At 37.9% G+C, this 15,414-nt stretch overlaps 1 protein-coding gene across 1 annotated transcript in view; it reads left to right on the top strand.

Annotated features, from left to right (window-relative positions):
* The window catches only part of LOC5564147 (out at first protein), a 323,500-nt gene that overhangs the window by 138,113 nt on the left and 169,973 nt on the right, over positions 1-15,414 (top strand). The window contains exon 2 of the mRNA XM_021845821.1: positions 11,446-11,559. Within this exon, the coding sequence (XP_021701513.1) occupies positions 11,446-11,559 (114 nt within the window). The remainder of the gene's footprint in view (positions 1-11,445; positions 11,560-15,414) is intronic.

Below are 15,414 nucleotides of genomic sequence, written 5' to 3'. Positions count from 1 at the left end.
GTTGTGCAAGGTAATGATACTAATTACCACAAGTCCGAATACCTTCAGATATGAGAAATTATTAAATAATAAAATTTAAAATTTGATCTGAATTTTGATGAACTATGTTAGTTAGTTACTATGTTGATAACTATGTTAAGGAAAAAAAAATAAACGCTTTCAATTAACTTAACCTTAATATATATATAACGCATTAATCGTGGCAATAGAATATTGCAACGGTTTTTGTCTAAAATTATATTAAACTTGATATTTCTTCCAATGTTTCAACACTTGATATTCTATGGGAAGGGGAGGAAACTTCAGAATCATTTTCAAAATTTTATTTTGATTCATTTACAGGTATTACAACATTACAATAGGGGCCCATATAGCCGTAGCGGTAAACGCGCAGCTATTCAGCAAGACCAAGCTGAGGGTCGTGGGTTCGAATCCCACCGGTCGAGGATCTTTTCGGGTTGGAAATTTTCTCGACTTCCCAGGGCATAGAGTATCTTCGAACCTGCCACACGATATACGCATGCAAAAATGGTCATTGGCATAGTAAGCTCTCAGTTAATAACTGTGGAAGTGCTCATAAGAACACTAAGCTGAGTAGCAGGCTCTGTCCCAGTGGGGACGTAACGCCAGAAATAAGAAGAAGAACATTACAACAGGGAGCGCATATTGAAAAGTTGTTTGAAAAACAAATGTATGTTCTTAAGACAATGAATTGATATCTGGCGCGAAAGTGGTGTTAATAAAATATCGTAGGAAGTACACCAAATTCAACCGGTAGATTCAAAAATGAGCGTAGAAGAAAGAAATTCAAAACACTTATGGTCAAATGTGCAATTATATTTAAGGCATACTTGAACGAATAAACGGAGTGATTGTCGTCCAATCCTTCGAGAAAAGAACAACGGTTCAATCATTTTTAATTTTTTTCTTAGTAAAAATCTTAAAGGGCTGCACGTTTTCGTGTTGAATAAAATTTTGATAAATCAGTTAAGACACTTGAGAAAATAGAGAACACAAATTTGAAATTTTGTACAGGGCTTTTCTTATGGCCTTCTTCAGAGTTTACGAGGGGTATTTCTCTTCGACCACCCCCCTCAATACGACCCTGTGCGTAGGTAAGGTACGATTCGTTCGACGTGAGTGAGTTTGTGTGCGGAGCGGACTCCAAGAGTTCATGTTTGTGGTCAAAGGGCGACAGCTTGTGCTAACGCTTCTGTTGGTCACTGGAATGGAAACTAATCAGACTGGAGCGCCAGCAGATGTGAATGTGTGTGAACAATTGTGGTGCCTGAGTCGACCAAGAAGAGATGGCAACCGAGTTAGTGGAAGACATGATATCTGCATTAGAAATGTGTTGCCTTGCAGAGATGGACAAATGAAGAAACACAGTTACACTTCTGGATTGTTTGTCTACAAACTGCTTCACCAATAGCCGTTGAAGGTCATTATCTTAGCAAAATAATGTTTACCGGAAATCTGAACATGACATATACTTTGCCATTGAATTAAATGTACAAATTGAATTGGAATTTGCGAAAAGGTTACTCATTTTCTCGGTGACAACCCTACACCCCGAGAGGACTAATGGACGCAGAAGTTAACCTAAATTCGATTTCAGCTCAATAATCACGTGGTCGTCTTTAGCAAAGCGCATCTCTTTCTGTAGAATTAGATGCCCATCCAAACACAATGCTTTCTATTGTAATGGCCTAGGCCTAGGCCTAGAATGTATTAATTATTAGGTTTTGCTTTGCGCTTCACGAAAAAGGACCACGAGATCATTGAGCTGAAATCGAATTCAGGTTAACTTCTGCGTTCATAGGTCCGCGGCGTAGGGGTAACGTGCCCTAGCGAATTAGGAGGGGAGAATTCGATTCTCACCGAGAAAACGGGTACACGGTGCTGCCCTGACCGTTATTATCAGAAAAAAATCTCCATCAAATCTGTGCTCACCAGCCGTTTCCTATAACACTGTTCGACAAAAAAAAGTCGATATGAATGCACAGAGACCGGACACCCCGGGCTTGAAAGTATAAAAATAAACAAAAATAATGGCGTTTTCAGAATGTTCGTGTCTGCCCCAGGTCATTTTTAAAATATACTTGAACTTTTTGCATTTTTTATTTAAAAATCTAATCTTATCAATAAACCGACAAAGTGTTTTATATTCAGGACAGGGGAATTCATGTGCCATATAATGTTTTCAACTTTAAATACAATATGAAGAGTTGTAATAAGATTTGCAGGGAGCCCTCCCCCCTTTTTTGTACTCTCCCCATTTTTAAAGTATCGCAAATGATGGAATATTTGATATACAGGGGGTTGTCAAAATAACTGGGACAGGCAAAAATTGGGCCAACTTTGGAATGCTGTAACTTTGACAAAAATTGTCCGATTTCAATTCTTTAAGAAGTAATGGACGGGTCAACTAATCTAGTTTTGAGGTGCATCCACGGAGATGAACTATGACACCGGATACCGGTGATAATCCGGATTTCCGGAAGCATGTATTATGCAGTAAAATTATGACGTGTTTTTAGCAAAGGTCTCGGCTAAAAAATCAAAATTTTACTACACATGAAGATAGAAGATCTAATTCTGAAGCGATTGGTGCGCCAAGTATTAAAATTGGTCCAGAAACAATCAATATATGGCCATTTCCCCGGAATCGGTGCCGGTAGTGGATCCGAATTGGGATTAAACAATTTATTCACTCAAAATATGTCGCGCAATATTGTTTTCTCCCTAGCTGATCATAAAATACCCTATTATAAATTGAAAATGAGTCTTGTACAGATTTGGCCACTCATGGCGCCGCCAAGTGCCCCAGGGGAACCTTGCACAGGGGACATTTCGATTTTGACACCAAAACATATCATGCGACGGTTCATTCTCCATGTCTTGTCGTAAATAGGGCAACTGTAGACTCAAAATGGATAGTTGACTACAGTGGCCACTTTTGTGACCACCGGATATCCCTGAGGGAGGCTGTGATGTCTTCAATGACAGATTCCTCCGGGAAATTCCGGTGGTCCCAAAAGTGATAGGTTACTTAGGGAACTATAGGAGGTCCCCAAAGTGGCCATTCTAGTTAAATATCCATTTTCGGTCTAAAGTTGACCTATTCATGACTAAACATGAAGAATGAGCCGTTGCACGATGAGTATTGGAGCTCAGTTCCAATTGTCCCTAATCATAGGTTCCCTAGGGGACACCCGATAGTCCCAAAAGTGACCAATTCAATTAAATTCCCATTTTGAGTCTACAGTTATTTTATTTGCGACAAGGCATGAAGAAAGAGCCGTCGCATGATATGTTTTGGTGTAAAAACAGAAATGTCCCCAATGACAAGTTCCTCCGGGAAATTCCGGTAGTCCCAAAATTGGCCACTGTAGTCAATTATCCATTTTAGGTCTACAATAGCCCTATTTAGCACGAGACATGAAAAATGAACTGTCACACGATATGTATTGGAGTTCAATTTCAATTGTCCCTAATTACAGGTTCCCTCGGGGACATCCGGTGGTTCCGGAAGTAGTCACTGTAGTCAACTATCCATTTTGAGTCTACAGTTGCCCTATTTACGACAAGACATGAAGAATGAGCCGTCGCATGATATGCTTTGGTGTCAAAATCGAAATGTCCCCTATGCAAAGTTCCCCCGGGGCACTGGGCGGTGCCATGAGTGGCCAAATCTGTACAAGACTCATTTTCAACTTATAATAGGGTATTTTATGATAAGCTAGGGAGAAAACAATATTGCGCGACATATTTTGAGTGAATAAATTGTTTGATCCCAATTCGGATCCACTACCGGCACCGATTCCGGGGAAATGGCCATATATTGGTTGTTTCTGGACCAATATTAATACTTGGCGCACCAATCGCTTCAGAATTAGATCTTCTATCTTCATGTGTAGTAAAATTTTGATTTTTTAGCCGAGACCTTTGCTAAAAACACGTCATAATTTTACTGCATAAGACATGCTTCCGGAAATCCGGATTATCACCGGTATCCGGTAATCATAGTTTATCTCCGTGGATGCACCTCAAAATAAGATTAGTTGACCCGTCCATTACTTCTTAAAGAATTGAAATCGGTCAATTTTTGTCAAAGTTACAGCATTCCAAAGTTGGCCCAATTTTTGCCTGTCCCAGTTATTTTGACAACCCCCTGTATATCAAATATTCCATCATTTTCGATACTTTAAAAATGGGGAGGGTACAAAAAAGGGGGGAGGGCTCCCTGCAAATCTTATTACAACTCTTCATATTGTATTTAAAGTTGAAAACATTATATGGCACATGAATTCCCCTGTCCTGAATATAAAACACTGTGTCGGTTTATTGATTAGATTAGATTTTTAAATAAAAAAATGCAAAAAGTTCAAGTATATTTTAAAAATGACCTGGGGCAGACACGAACATTCTGAAAACGCCATTATTTTTGTTTATTTTTATACTTTCAAGCCCGGGGTGTCCGGTCTCTGTGCATTCATATCGACTTTTTTTGTCGAACAGTGTAATTATGCTGCATGTTTGGGCAAAATTCGATTTTTTTTTCCGTAAGGCCCGTTTTTAAGTTACGACCTTTTGATTATATAAGTCCAAAAATTCAAAAGAATTATCAGGTGAAATATATTATCAATATTTTGTTCAAAATTTGTTTACTTGGTTATTTTGAATGAGAAGATGACGAAATTTTGAGTTACGCCCTTTTGGAGGTATAACCATTAAACACACTAATTTTAAATATGATAATTATGCATTCTAAAACAGTTATTCATGTTCAAATGTTTTCAATGACACATTGCACTTACTTGCCATTAGCCTTTTTCACAATAACCTGGTTTTTCATAGACTCAAGCGCTATAAGGCATTGCGGAGCCAATTTCATCATGTAACCAAATTAGTTTTTGTAGCACAATATTCTGGATAGTTTGGTGAGCCCATGTACTCACGATTCAAATTATTTTAAATGCAACTCATTGATACCGAAATGTAAGTATACACACTTAAATTATTTTACGGATTCCTGTAAAAATCTCAACAGCTGAACAGTTCGGTGAAATAAATTAACGGAGTACGGTAAATTTTTACAGTATTCGGTGAAAAATCACCGGAATCCGTAAAATGTCGACGGAATTACGGTGTTTTATTTCACCGAACTGTTCAGCTGTTGAGATTACGGTGAAATTCACCGTAAGAGCTAAGTGTGTACGTCAAAGAATACTTTCGGTTATAGGTAGCAATCCACCATACTTGGTGGACATACTTATACATATTACAAACTTAATAAGTTTTTCAGTGTAAGTAGTGTATGGAAGAAAATGGAATCAACGACGTTAAAAGCAGCGATACAAAATGAAAGATAATTATCCAAAGTGTAAAGCAATTATAGCACTTACATAACTACATTTTAAAATATTTGTCTTCGTCAGCTTGGAAAACTTTGTGAAGCTCCCAAAGTACGTTTTATTCATTTGCCTTCACTGGTTATAGTAGCTGGTGAGTTTTTACTTCACAGACGAAGTTTGTGACCGAATAACATGAAAGTTAACAGAGAAATATTCAGTTTATGTAGAATGCAAATCAAATTATGGTAACAGGGCCTTAAAAAAATACGATTTTCCTTTAACTGAAACTGGAAATTACACAAAATTGATGAACAACTCTGTATTTACTATATTTCATATATCTATATTTTATATATCGATAACCCAGCATTCCATTACCATGGATGGCATAAACCTGAAGACCCTCACCTCGAGTTCCATTTCTTAGAATGCAATCACGAGGCAATGTCTTTCAATGTAACTATATTTTCGGGTCAATAGATTTCGACGTAATGGTGGGTTAAAGGTGATGGCATTCAGGCTAATGCATTCTAGGAAGTGATTTGGGTTATGGGGTAGATTTTTTTAAGAGAGATTTGATGTGAGTATTAATTTTTAGGGCAGACATATAAAAATAAGCTCTGCTAGTGTTACAGTTCATTAAAACCAAATAAAAACGGATATTTCTTACTCTTCTTAAGTGTATTTCAAGTATTGAGAGTTTTTCTTCACGAGTTAGCTTGAAAATGAGTTGATGAATTCATACAATTCCTACACTATTGTATTTATCCAGGACTTTTGCGTGTTTGTGTGATTTATAAGCACAGCAAACCCACAAGTAAAATTGTTAATTTGTGGAAAAATCTAAATTTAGTAATGTATGTTATACATAATCAAAAAATATTGACAAAGGTCTATAGTGTCATGGTTTGTCCAATAAAGCATTATTCAGCAAGTGAAATTTAAGTTCTGGGTCAGTAAAAAGTTTGCTAGAACATCCGAGAAGTCAGCTAGTTGGACTATACCAATATTTTATGAACAATAATAATGATAATTAATTGGCTTCGTAATGTCTTAAACCGCTTGAGCCTGTGGGAGGCGTTACTTCAAAACGGGCCCTACGATTTAAGTATTTGAAATTTTGCCCTGACATGCAGCATAGCTATAGAAAACGGCTGGTGAGCACATATTTTATGGAGACTTTTTTTTTTTTTGATGATAACGGTCAGGGCAGCACCTTTTTCACATATTTCAATTCAATTTGTCCATTTAATCCAATTGCACACTATATGTGATGTTTAGCTTTTCAGTAGTTTTAAACTTCCACTTGACTGGATAGCCGTAAACGATAAATCATAATTGAAAACTATAATATCCTTTTCCAACAACCAGTGAACAATAATGGTGCTTGTATAAAAATTTATGAAATCATCATGAGAGATTTTTAAAAATGTATACGGCCTCACAACCTATATAAAATTTTAGTATTTTCATTCATCTAAAATATCGTTGGAAATTTTGGCCATACATTTGTCGGGCACAAAAGCACTGCCGTTTCAAGCGGTTTCAAGCCATAGCTATAGCTGTTTCAATCCGTTTTAATCGGTTTTAAACCATTTTTAGCCGTTTTAAGCCGTTTTAAGCCGTTTCAAGCAGTATTTAGCCGTTTGAAGCCACATAAGCCTTTTTTTTAACCATTTTAAGCCGTTTTAGTCGTTTTAAGGTGTTTTAGCTGTTTTAAGATGTTTTTAGTTGTTTCAAGCCGTTTCATGCCACTTTTAGCCGTTCTAAGCTATTGTAAGTCGTTTTAAGCTGTTTTAATCGGTTTTAAGGCGTTTAAGCTGTTTTAAGTCGTTTCAAGCAGTTTTTAGCCGTTGGCAGCCGCATAAGCCTTTTTTTAGCCATTTTCAGACGTTTTTAGCCATTTTAAGGCGTTTTCAGCCGTTTTAAGTTATTTTTAACCATTTCTAAGCTATTTTAGCCGTATTAAAACGTTATTTGCCATTTTAAGCCGTTTTAAGCTGTTTTAAGTCATTTTAAGCCGTTTCAACCTGTTTTTAGACATTTTAAGCTGTTTTAAGCCGTTTCAAGCAGTTTTTAGCAGTTGGTAGCCGCATAAGCCTTTTTTGCCATTTTTAGCCGTTTTAGTCGTTTTAAGGCGTTTTCAGCCGTTCTAAGATGTTTTTAGCTGTTTTAAGCCGTATTTAGCCGTTTTTAGCCGTTTTAAGCCGTTCTTAGTCATTTTAAGCCGTTTTAGGCTGTTTTAAGCCATCTTTTGCCGTTTTTAGCCGTTTCAAGCGTGTATTCAGAATATCTAAGGCGTTGTTAGTGAGCAGAGTAACCACACTAGATACATTGACGATCCGCTATCTATGAAGTTGTGCCATTATTAAAAAAAAAATCAAATCAATGTGTCATTATATTCTTAATTTTATATTCTTTGAAGGGCGCTCACGAAATTTTGGCGGAAAAATCTGGCCAGTGTCCATTAATTGCATTAGAAGATTTCGGCGGTTTTCAGATCCACCTCCCCCCATGGTAAGATTTTTTGTATAGAAATTTAAAATAATTTGTATGACGAGTATGAAATCTCAACACCCCTCTCCACAAAACTACTTACGTAATTAATAGACGACCCTTTGACTGTCAAAGGTTGAGAGTATTTTCTTTAAATATTAATTTAAGCTGAAGATTAGGGAAATAATTTTATCCGTCATGCAAAAATTTCCTCATTTTTTTCATTTTTCGTTAAATCCTACCCAAGTAACCAGATAGCACTTTAATTCGCCCTCAGTGCTAATGTAGGGCTATTTTAGAGCTGACAAGCCCCATATTAGCCATATAACAGCTCTATACTGCCCATACTCGCATAACAGTCCCATTTATATATGAAATCCCATATAATATGGGACTGTTATGCGAGTATGGGCAGTATAAGCTCAAAAAGGCGAATAAGCGGGCTAGTGGACCACTAGTAGTGGTTACTTGGGTATAGTTATGTCTACGGTTTCTCCAAAGGGTATTCAATTTTTTTTCAGGTATTCACAATTCCCATATGAAATTCATCAAAAATTCCCCGGAGGAATGTTTTAGGTATTCAGCTGTAAATTTTCTCCAGACATAACTCCAGAAATCCATTCCAGATCACTTCCAAGGAGATCACCAAAGCATCATACAGAAATTTTACCATGACTCCTTTTGCGAATGTTTGCAGTATTTTCGTCTGCAATTTTCAAAAGATTTTTCTTAAAATCCTTCAGTAAATTCTGTTTGTAATTTCTCAGATTTTTGCAAATACCTCTGTAAATACTCATGGTAGAGACAGTAAAATAATTGTACATGGGCATTGATGACCGTACAATTCGTAGTGGGTACTTTGAGATTTACCGCGCTGTTTTGCGCCGGAGGCATGTATTGGGGCCTAATCTACCCCTTGAAAAAAGTGTAGTTGAAGAATAACTTTGTCATTTCAAAAGATAGCGTGATGGAATGTGCAACAAAAACACGGGTATTCGCATGACAAACAAGTTAATAGAAAACAAAATAAAATTCCAAAAAATTATGATAAAAAAATTGATTCTGAATGTTGTGAAAACATAGATTTTTCTTACTCACTGCTAGGTGGATTGACCACAACATTTTTGGAATCGAACGATGCGCTTAAGAAAAGAGATATATCTCCAAACAAACTATATTGGTAAAATCATCGGTTTTGGCGCTATTCAAAAAGCCCACAAATTTGACAAAATAAATCACAGTAGCTTGGTATGTGCTTTTTATGGGCTTATCATTTCCTTCTGATCGAAAACGTTATGCCTTTTGGAAACTTGTTATCGAAACCCAGGAAGAATCTTGAAAAATAGATTCAAAAGAATTTCACGCATTTCAATGTCTAGAAAAAAGTCCAATTCTATTTTTTAGACGCTTTTAGGAAGTGATTTACCATGAAATTAATTATGAAATCATCCAATGAACTTTTGATCATCTTCTTATTCTTCTTGGCATTATTGTCCCCACTGGGACAGAACCTTCTTCTCAGCTTATTGTTCTTATGAGCAATTCCGCAGTTATTAACTGAGAGCTTTTTTTTGCCATAGTTGCTATTTTCACATTCGTATATCGTGTGGCAGGTACGATGATACTCTATGCCCAGGAAAGTCAAGGAAATTTCCATTACGAAAATATCCTGGACCGACCGGGAATCGAACTCAGCATGGCTTTGCTTTATAGTCGTGGACTCTAACCACTCGGCTAAGGAAGACCCCCAACTTTTGATCTTATATTGGCTTTTTTTAGGAATCAATAGGAATCAAAAGATGGAGTCAGTAACTTGTATAAAAAGTCAATTTGAAATGTAAAAATTTCTTCAAACTATCATATCTTTATTTAAAGAGCTTACAGCAACTCCATTGGCCAGCTTACATGTATCACAATCCTCAACAAAGCCCTTTGTTCTCTCGCCAGCTGAAACGCTTACAACACATGCATCACTTTGCTAATCTCTTCAATTCTGTCTCTATTAGATCATTGTTCCCATAATCGTCAGACCAGAGGCTTAACCCATTCATCTTCCCACCGGGGGTGACACAAAAGTGGCAACATCAATCCGTCCGTGTCTCCTAGAGCAATTTTGCTGTCACCAACACAGCACCTTCCGGATCCCTCGTACCCCCTCGGCAAATCTTTTCCCGTCCTAGCCTTGATGAAAAGCATTGCCTTCCGGGTGATGCTCCTGTTATGTTATGAAAAATCATTTACTCATGCATGAAACACCTGAGATCGTTTGCCGGAAGGGGAAATTCAAACGAAGCTTATCTCCTACAAAAGCAATCCATCTTCATGCTTTGGGAATCCGTTATGGGAATTCAACCACTCAAGTGTTCAGTAATTATTCAGCGACCTTGAAATCTTAACCATCAGTTGACGTTCCTTGACATCCATCCTCTTTCCAGGATAAGTAAATGTTTACGTTCCACATTGACTTCCAGATGGGAACAGAGGATAGAATCCATCGGGGATCAATTTAAAGTTGGCTTCAAGTGACAACCAACCGATTTTGCTCTTTTTGGCAGGAGGACAATCACACAAGGTAGACAAGGTGGCTAGTAAATTGAAGCTTATTTTTCGAATATTCTCAAAACCCAGAAATTCAAAGCATAGCATAGTATAGACTGATGTGCATGTCAATGTTTGCTTCTCTATGATTGTTCGGAACTGATAAGAATTGCACTTCGATTCAAATGAATAAGTGATGGGAGTTTATGTAGTTTTTTGCCTCAGACCAACAAATTGATAGGACTACCGAAAAATCAGCAAGTTTGGCCACCCTATAGAAAGAAGACAGAAACAGATACCGAAAGCCAGCGTTGTCAGCAAATGAATTTGAAATTAAGATTAAATCCAACCAATTCACCGTAACGACAATTATTTGTCACACTTCAAAGGATACCAGCTTCGAGGGGCGGGTCAGGTGGAATAATTTATCACCTTCCCTCCCCCACTTCACTACTGTTAGCGTCCGTCGGAAGCAGATTGGTTTGTGTTCGGTGGTTTTGTTGTACGCGGTGGCTTAATGGTCGGTTGATTCGATGCAAAGGAGGATTTGCCAACAAACTGCCAGAAGAGAGAAAGCGGAAATCCAGAACAGATGGTAAACTGCCAGAGGCGATTTAGGAAAAGTAATTAGACGCTCATTTGATGTGCAGCGAAACGAATCGATTAGTAGTGGGAACTGTCGGAAAATGTGACGGATAATTATTTAGTGGCGTTGACGTTTTCGCTCGATGGGTTCTGTGGCTTCTGCAGAAAGATGAATGTACTTAGGTTAAAGGGGAAGGAACAAAATTAAATGTGTGACAGTCATGAAACTATTAGAAAGTTGTTGGAGGTGCTTGGTTTTTCATTAGAGGTGTGGGGCTATCTAAAATTTCATTCATGGATGGTCAATAGAGTGATGCAAATTTTGAAACTTTGGCTCCTCTTTGCTTAAAATATTTTTACTATGGTAAATAACATCCTCCAAAAGTTTGAAATGATTTTCAACACTTCTCGTTTATATCACTGATTAATATCCTCTCCTAATCAATTCATCTTTCCATTTCCCCAACAGGGCGGCGAGGTGGTGCAGGAGACAATAACGTCCAGCGTGAGTGACGATACGTGTACGCTTGAGTTCCAGCGAAGTGATGGCACGCTGATAACCAAGCTAATCGACTTCAAAAGTGTAAGTACCCATTTTGAGCACCACTCTGTATTATTCCCCCGCATGTGAACAAACTTAATATCCATCTGTCCAGTCCGACCCATATCGTGTATCATTTATCCATCCATGACAGGGAGTCAATCCCCTCCCTGTTTCGAAAAAGGTTCTTCCTTCAAGCAGAAAAGCAGAGGTTGTTGAAAGTGGTGCCTGATAGCAGATGAAGGGTCCAAAAGCCATTTTACATAATCATTGCCTCTACCTGGGAAGCTCCGTTGGCAAGTAATCTCCGAAAAACGTCGTAATCAACACCGACTGGTCTGGACCTGTGCTGGAGTGGTGGAATGGGCGAGACGACGGGCCATATTCTTTTCGAAACAGGAGCAACTTAATGCAACCCTCACTTACTGACTCCCAACGTTGGGTCATGCCATCGTAACGCTCCCGGTTTCGAGTTTATCGGGAACGGTTAGTAGAAGTGAATCCGGGGCTGCGGTGCTGGTGTGTCTGTGAAATTGAATTGAATTTCCATCCTGCTGGGTTTGGGTGGGGAACTGGTCTGGTCCATAGAATCGGTTTCAGGTGAGCTGGGCATTGGCATAGTCAGGGTTTTCATCTAAGACGTTATACCTACATTAACTTTTCACAAAATAACAATTTTAGATTCCTGTCATATCCTTTTGGTGCGATTTTTCTAAATTTTTGTTCCATGCAAAAATTGTGGGCATAAGTGTAGTCCAAAATGCGACTTTATTATTTTTTTTACTAGTTAACGGGTTCAATCAACGGTTTTGAATTTATTGGACAAGAAATCATCCAATGTTTCATCCAGGGATAACTCTATGCATCCTGCAATCTTCAATGGAGTCTTCCAAGGAATTCATCAGGAATCTTCGAGGGCTCTACATTGATATTAGGGGTATTCACTTAAGGGGACACGGGAGACCGTGTTATTTTCCCTATCTTTCGTCTCGCTCTAACAATAATCATCAAAACTTTGTGGAAGCAAATCTCGAGTTTTAGTGAACCGATGAAGCTGAAAATTTATCGGGTTGTGCACTACATATATAGAATCATAGTGATACATTTTCGCATCGATATATGGAGTGGTTCTCGGGATTTGCTTCTTGAAATGGATAGGGTGATTATGATGACGTCCCGTGCGGCCTTAAAGCTGCGTAACTAGGGTTCTGCGTAATATTGACATAAGAAATATTTCAAATGAAATAATTCCTTTCTTGACTCATCGTTGACGAATTTATAATCAAGTTACCCAACCAAAATCGTTCAAGAATTTGTTTTTGTTTGAACTCAGTTCGCATTTTATAAGAATTTGTGCATTCTCGTTCGCGGTATAAACTATTAAAATTCCTTCAAGAAGCGCACTCAAAATTAAAGCTTAAGAAGTGTTGAAGGAATACCAGGTCATTGCACGTAAGTTGCTCGTGAAGAATCGGAACGATTCGCTATTCAAGATCAAAACCTTCGCACCGGCCCAGATCGTGGCTAATTGCCGTTTCTTGTACTTCCTGCGGCAGCTGCGTAAGGTCAAGCAGACCACCAGTGAAATCGTTTCGGTTAAGCGCATCCTGGAGAAGACTCCACTGCGGCTCATGAGCTTAGGCATGGTCTGACTGCGTTACGATTCCTGCTCCGGTGCGCATAACGTACTTTTACTTAGTGCTACAGCGACACGCCTTCGCGTCACCGTGCCACTACCCACTCCATCAAAATCGTCAAGGTCGAATCGGTGAAAACCTCCAAGACCCGTCGTGTTCACATCAAACAGTTCTACGATTCCAAGATCCGTTTCCTGCTGGTGCAAAGATACCATCACAAGCGCTACCGGAAGCTGTTCTCGTTCTGCCAACCAGATACCTACTACTAGTGAAGAATTCGGAGCCGCCGTTTATTTAGCTGTTGATTCCAGTCTTTTTTAGGGAGTGAAACCAGTGCTTCTAAATGCATAATTAAAACATGTACAGCCAATGTTAGTTCTAATAAATCAAAAGTTAGGCTGATACAAATATTAATTTTCTTTTATGTCCGAGACCACTTGGAAGGTACGAGGGGGGGGGGGGATAAAAATAAATAAGGAACAAAAAAATAAAAACGAAAAAAAGTTATTTTTTTCAAATTTTTATTTTTAACGATAGTTATTAAACTTATTCCAATCGTCATCTGGACCATTATTTTACCTGGTTTTTACTCTTAAAATAAAAAAACCTAACTGATGTCAAAAAAAATGATGAATCTTTTTTTTTCTCCCCTTCAAATTTTTCGAATTTTTGAAGGGGGGGTGACATAAAAGAAAATTAATATTTGTATCAGCCTTATAGCTCGTATAAAACTAAAAGGTAATTTTGTCTGATTGTTGTCCAATAGCAGCTTTTTCGATAGGTTTGAACATATGAAGAAAATGCTCCATCAAATGATCTGGCTTCGTTCAATGCTTAAATTATCGACTTTATCACCAATTTGTGAACATGCGAAACCTGAGAGATATATCATATGATGTCATTAACACGAAATTTACGACCGCATTATGAGACATCCCGTTTAAAATATTTTCAGGTAGCTTCAGTACATTAGTATCGATCCATTATCAGATCCACTCATGTTCCATGCAACAAAGATGCATTAATAAATTGACTTATTTGTGCAAACGGGCAACCGTTAAACTTACTTCCATCATTAGCGTCGTAATAGAACATGTGTGGAAACTTTTGCACTGACGATACATAGTTTTGAGAGCCACTTCTTGGTTAGATGGCTAGAACAGCTGTTATCCAGACGCTTCCACCTAATGTTTAATTGGCCCATTTCCCAAATATTTCATCCCATTTCGATCAAAGTTTAGATGACTTTCTGTTGCGGAAGTATTCGCGGACTTTTGGATAATCATTTGTTTGAATGTTTATTTATCTTCTGACAATAGTTGTTACGACGACGAACGCATTCTTCGATCGATTTTGTGTCGATTTTTGACAGCTGGAAATGTTTCATGTGCAGTTTACGCAATTTTGTGAAAGATTTAATATAATCAAATACGCGTGATTTACGCAGCGTTTTACGCTGTTAAGTGAGATTTTTTCACAATTTTTTTCAGGTATTTCTCCAGAAACATAAGATATTTCTGAGATCTGTAATCTTTTTTATCAAAGGTTTTAATTTTAACTTTTACAGACCTGGGTGCGACATATTTTGGGCTGTTCGGTAATCTAATCCACTCCAATTCCAAATCCAATTTAAATTAATTAACTCATTACGCGTGGTAAAGATAAAAAGTCTAGGGTAAATTAGTATAATGCGCCTCAACCGGGCAATACGCCCCACTTAATTTTCAAGGGATTGAGGCTTCTTTAACAAGTAAATATGATTACGTATCTTAAATATTCACAAAAAAGTGATGTTGCGCATATTAGATCTTTGAGAAGTATAAACAACCAATAGTAATACCAAAAATATCGAAAATCAGATTTTTGGCGTATTATTCTGGGTCCGATAGGCTAGCTTCGTTGTAAATGAAGCCCATCCTTTACTATTGTGCTTATTACGAAAACATTTACCGGAGGACGACTGCTAATGGACCCTTTTAAGCTTAGCAAGTGGTGAAATTCTTATTGGAAACATGTCTACAACGATGCGGAACTGTTTTCTAGGGGAGGGGCATATTGCCCGGTTTGTTTTGCAACGTCAAGGTTTTAACCGTTTACAGAAAACGTGTTGTACTCTTTTTAAAAGTTACCTGGCAAGAGAAAGTTGCATGCAGAGCACTAAGTAAATAACGCTTTGACACCAAAAACTATAGAAGTAATGCATTTGCTACTGCGATAGAGCAGTTTTTCCTTAGGAGGGGCGTATTATACCTGTTTACTC

The sequence above is a fragment of the Aedes aegypti genome, chromosome 2 (genome assembly GCF_002204515.2).
Source record: "Aedes aegypti strain LVP_AGWG chromosome 2, AaegL5.0 Primary Assembly, whole genome shotgun sequence".
Classification (NCBI taxonomy): domain Eukaryota; kingdom Metazoa; phylum Arthropoda; class Insecta; order Diptera; family Culicidae; genus Aedes; species Aedes aegypti.
The sequence above is the reverse complement of the archived record's forward strand: the minus strand, read 5'-3'. Positions and strand labels throughout refer to the sequence as shown.